This window comes from Myotis davidii, unplaced genomic scaffold (genome assembly GCF_000327345.1).
Source record: "Myotis davidii unplaced genomic scaffold, ASM32734v1 scaffold855, whole genome shotgun sequence".
Taxonomy (NCBI): Eukaryota; Metazoa; Chordata; class Mammalia; order Chiroptera; family Vespertilionidae; genus Myotis; species Myotis davidii.
The window spans coordinates 445,741-450,881 of NW_006286978.1; the positions used below are offsets into that span (position 1 = coordinate 445,741).

The 5,141-nt window shown below is 55.9% G+C and overlaps 2 protein-coding genes across 2 annotated transcripts in view; one reads left to right on the top strand and one right to left on the bottom strand.

The window, feature by feature from the left end:
- The window catches only part of CCDC120 (coiled-coil domain containing 120), a 10,618-nt gene extending 8,294 nt beyond the window's left edge, over positions 1 to 2,324 (top strand). Inside the window, exon 10 of the mRNA XM_006758908.2 lies at positions 824 to 2,324. Within this exon, the coding sequence (XP_006758971.1) occupies positions 824 to 1,763 (940 nt within the window). The 3' untranslated portion in view covers positions 1,764 to 2,324. The remainder of the gene's footprint in view (positions 1 to 823) is intronic.
- A 1,411-nt stretch (positions 2,325 to 3,735) lies between these two features.
- PRAF2 (PRA1 domain family member 2) overlaps positions 3,736 to 5,141 on the bottom strand; it is a 3,016-nt gene continuing 1,610 nt past the window's right edge. Inside the window, exons 3-4 of the mRNA XM_006758909.2 lie at positions 5,068 to 5,140; positions 3,736 to 4,641 (exon numbers count right to left, since the gene is read on the bottom strand). Of these exons, the coding sequence (XP_006758972.1) occupies positions 4,502 to 4,641; positions 5,068 to 5,140 (213 nt within the window). The 3' untranslated portion in view covers positions 3,736 to 4,501. The remainder of the gene's footprint in view (positions 4,642 to 5,067; position 5,141) is intronic.

A 5,141-nucleotide genomic window follows, 5' to 3' on the forward strand; every position in this document is an offset into this window, starting at 1 on the left:
TCTAGAGTCCATGCTTTTAACCACTGTCCTCTACCGCTTCTTTTTTTTTAAAAAAAAAATATATTTTATTGATTTTTTACGGAGAGGAAGGGAGAGGGATAGTTAGAAACATCGATGAGAGAGAAACATCAATCAGCTGCCTCCTGCACACCTCCTACTGGGGATGTGCCTGCAACCAAGGTACATGCCCTTGACCGGAATTGAACCTGGGACCCTTGAGTCCGCAGGCCGAAGCTCTATCCACTGAGCCAAACCGGTTAGGGCTCTACCGCTTCTTAAGTACCCAGTACCTGCTTTTCTCAGGCTGTGAACAAAGCAAAGTCCAGGTCCTCATGGTACTTGCATGTGGTGATGGTGGCTAGTGGGCTGATAGTTTTGGGTGCTTCATACACATGGGGGTGGGGAGGACAGAGAATTTAGGAAGGGCCTTGAAGTTGAGGCCTAAGGATTAGTACCTCCTTGTGGAGGAAGTGGGGAGCCATGAGAATCGCCTTAACAAGAGGTGCTGGTCAGATGTTTGGAAGAGCCCTTATCTGGGCGTTCCCCTGCCAGCATTTCCTCTCTAGCCTTGCAAACACCGGCATCTCCCTTGAAGCCAACGGACCTGGGCCCCCATACATTTTTAATTCCTCTTCCTTCAGTTTGGGACAGAACCTCTTCTGCCCTTTACATGCTTCTACCTAACACCTTTATATACGCAATTTCTAATCCAGGGGGATGGAGGAATGATGGCTCAGAGAGAAGCATGGTACGGACCTAGGGCGCTCAGCCCATCTGCCTATTTCTGACCTTCCTCCCATTCCCCCCACCTTTTCTCCCCCAGACCTGAAGGCCTCCATTCACGCCAGTGGTCTGGCAGCCAGGACTCCCAGATGGGCTTCCCCCGGGTGGACCCGGCCTCGGACCACCGCGCCTCGCTCTTTGCAGCTCGCACCCGTCGCAGCAATAGCTCTGAGGCCCTCCTAGTGGACCGGGCAGCTGCGGGTGGAGCTGGCTCCCCACCTGTGCCTCTGGCTCCCCCTGCCCCTGGTCCCCCAGTCTGCAAGAGCAGCGAGGTGCTGTATGAGCGCCCCCAACCAGTTCCTGCCTTCTCCTCCCGCACAGCTGGCCCCCCAGATCCTCCCTGGGCTGCCCAGCCAAGCTCAGCTGCCCCTGCCTCCCGTGGGGCCCCCCGGCTCCCACCTATGTGCGGGGACTTCCTCTTGGACTATTCCCTGGACCGGGGCCTGCCCCGAGGTATTGGTGGGCCAGGCTGGGGGGAGCTGCTGCCTGCAGCTGAGGTCCCAGGACCCTTCTCCCGCCGGGATGGGCTCCTCGCCATGTTCCCAGGCCCACCACCCATGTATGCAGCTGACGGCAGCAGCCCCCTCCTCCGCAGCAAGGACCCTCACACCCGGGCCACACGCACCAAGCCCTGTGGCCTGCCCCTGGATGCCGCAGAGGGTCCAGAGGTGCATCCAAACCCCCTGCTGTGGATGCCCCCACCCACCCGTATCCCTCCAGCTGGTGAGCGCAGTGGCCACAAGAACCTTGCCCTGGAGGGGCTACGGGACTGGTACATCCGGAACTCGGGACTGGCCTCGGGGCCCCAGCGCCGGCCTGTGCTGTCCCACATGGGCCCGCAACACCCACCCTTCCTCCACGCCCGCTGCTATGAGGTGGGCCAGGCGCTGTATGGGCCCCCCAGCCAGGCACCCCTCCCGCATTCGAGGAGTTTCACGGCGCCCCCTGTCTCCGGCAGGTATGGGGGGTGCTTTTACTGATGGGTAGGGGGTCTCTTCAGGTAGAGGGCAAAGGTCTCTGGGCTAAAAGGGGGTGAGCGCCAATGACTTGGACCATGAGTGCTGGCTGCAGCCTTAGCACAGGGTCTCTGGGCCCTGCCTGACGTACATTAGTCCATGGGGTCTTGGTGGAGGGGTATCTTGGGCCCTGGGAGCAGCAGTTCCTTGCAAAGATATAGAAGAATTTTAATAATTTAACAAGCAGTGCATGTCAGCTGAAAATGGACCTTGGAACCAGGGTGCTGGGAGGAAGGGACATCCTGTGCCCTTGCCTTTCTCTTCCTCTTTTAACCACGCCCCCTGCTTGCCAGCCTCAAGGTGCTGTCCTGTGCCTCTCTCCACCTCTTTAACGAGCCTCTTTTCCTCTCTCTTTCTGTGTCTTGTACGTCTTTTCCTCTCTTCTCTGTCTTCCCACCCTGTCCTCCGGATTCCTGCTACCCCTTCCAAAGATACTACGCGGACTTCCTGTACCCCCCGGAGCTGAGCGCTCGTTTAAGTGACCTGACGCTAGAGGGGGAGCAGTCCTCCAGTTCTGACCCTCAGACCCCGGGGACACTGGTCTGACCCCTTCTGATACGCTCCTTGTTGGCCTGGGCATGACTCCAGTCTGGGGAGCACACGCTGACCTCGCTGAGCCCTGGGGTACGGTTGCTCTTAGTCCTGGGCAGGGGGCACCAACCTGATCTTCCAAGGCCCCCAGCTCCCTGTGGGCCCATGAAGGTGTCTGATACCCCGCTTCTACTCTCATACTGTGCTGAGAACTGGGGGCCCTCAGCCAGCTTAAAAGTGGGGGATGGTATAATGGGGGCTCCAAGCCCCTTCCTCCATTTCTGTTTACAGTTGTGATTTAGGTTTTCACTGTCTTTCCCCAACACTAGACGTTTTATAAAAGGGAAACTGTGATCTTGTCTGGTTGGGTTCATTCCTGTCCCATGCCCAGCCTGTTCCATTCAGGAACCCCTCCCATGAAATGGACCATATAGTCACATGGCCCTGTTCCGGGCAGCTAGGGACTCTGGTGTGAACAGATCTCTCTGCCATCCCCCACCAGGGTAGTTCTTGGGGAGGTGAGCTCTCTGCCCACATTTGGTGGGGGGCTTGGGTTCATCTTCCCACCCCAGGGGTGTAGGAAGGAGCCCCAGTCCCTGCCTGCCTGTCTGTGCCCGCTTCCTCTGCCCCCAGGGTGAGATGACCCAGCCTTTGGTGGCAGCCTCTACCCTATCCCCATTCTGGGGGCTCCACAGGAGGGTCCAAGGACAGAGCCATCAGGCGTGTTGTGTCCTGGGATGCTTCCGTGGTGGAACCTGGCACCTGATAGATGCCAGTAAAATCCTCAGGTGACGCCTGGCCACAGGCTGCGTCACATCTTCCTTGACTTTCCTTCCATCCACCACTTTTTAAACAAATCTACACAAGCTGTGTTTTCTATGATACTTGTCTGTGACTTTCTGGAGCTGGGGGTCAACATATCCCCTTTACCTGGTGTTCAAACTTTTCTTTTTATATCAACCGATCTGGGCCCAAGACGCTACCCACACTGGAAGAGGATTTTTAGAATAAATGTGTAAACCAAACCCACGTGTGGCTCTTCTCCCTGCCTTGCCTTGGGGCCCACACCCATAGTTCAGACCAGATATGTTTTTATAACACCATGTTATGAAAAAATAGAACACCAGGGAAACAGCCTGTGATAATGTCATCTGCTTTGGCTTTACTGGTTTTGTGATGTGGGGCAACTTCTTGGCCTGTCTGTGGCCAGATTTCTAGCCTATGCCGAACAAGAGCCCTTAGTAATACAAATGAAAATGGGAACACTGCATGCCCTTAACTCCCTGTGTGTAAATGCCAGAGACGAACAAGTTCCTGGGAGGAGAGATCACCCCATCAGCCCACATATTTGACAGAGACCAACCCAGTCATAAAGAATCTAGCAGAATTGAAAAGCAGAGGCCACTATGATAGGCCCAATTGGCTTGAGCGATGTAACAGCTTTTATTGTTGCAATAACACTGACATATATGCCTCATTCCAGGTCAGCGCTACCCCCACCCCATGGTCCTCACCACCGTGGAATTTGTGTGTGTGTGTTTGGGGGGGGGGGGGAGGGGCAGAATCCCTAAGCAGAGCTGAAGGGAGGCAAATGGGACTGGTGAGTGTTGGGGTTACTGGGGACCAAGGGTTCAACAGGATCAGGATACCTGACTTCTACCCAGAGGGGACTGAGAACACTTTGGTCCTGGGGTCAAGATTTGGCAATGCCTTGTTCTGGGTTCAAAGCTGGGGTGTGGTCTGGAAAAGCCTCGATCTAAGATTCAAGATTTGAGAATGTCTCGGTCCCACACCCCAGCTTTGGGACTGAGCAAGGGAGACAAGTGGGTCCTAGATTAGGTTTGTGGGAGGGTTCCATCCAGAATTTGATATTGGCCATGGATGCTCCAATCTCTAAGCCCCACTTCTGGGCTGGATGGATGAGTGGCTCTGTGTCTCAAGTTCAGGGCTGGGGAAGACTCTGATCCCCTAGGCAATGGGGACTGGGTATGAGGGATATCCTAGTTTTGGATCTAGGGGTGGGGTAGGGGGAGCATTACAGATGCCCTGCCTTTTTTAACTGGACAAGAGGCTCCTATTTTAAGGACTGGGGAAAGGCTCTAAATCCCAGTTATGGGTTGGGGTTGGGGTTGGGATTCTCCAGGTCATGGGTACAGATAGATCCCAAGGCCCTAGGATCCAGCCTCCTGCTCTTGTCCCAGCGCTTCCAGTAGCAGCCCCATTGGTGTCCGCTTGAGACCAATGCTCTCAATCTTGTTCTCTATCTTGTTCTTGAGGTTGCGCAGGCGCAGCGAGGCATGCACCAGGATCACTGTGGGCAATACCAAAAGGAGTGGGGTCAGTGGAATGGGACATCAGCCTTTAGCCAATGGGGGCCCACAGAGGAACTGGAGTGGTCAGGCCAATAGAATGGTCAGTGGACAGGACACCTCTGATCCTGAAACTGTGGCTGAGGAACACTTTGTAACAGGGTTGTGGCCGGGGGAGGGCTGGTGGTAACCGGGATGTGGCTGGTGGAAGGCACTTAGTACCAGGAGTGAGGCCCGGAAAGGCGGTATTAAGAGTTGTTCCCAGAAGAGGAGAACTTAGCCAAGGAAGGTGCTTTGTAAAGGGGTGTGGCCTTGCCCGCCAAGTCTCCCAGCCCCCCCTCCTCCCCAAGAACCAGGGCAGGGCCGGCCTGGCGCCACGCGCACGCGCTGGCCTTGTTCCCGGGTATTTCAGGGTAGGGGAGACTCACGAAGCACTGGCCCGGCAATGCTGAGCAGGAAAGTGCAAGCGCCGCCCACCGCCCAGAGGACCAGGAGGCCAACG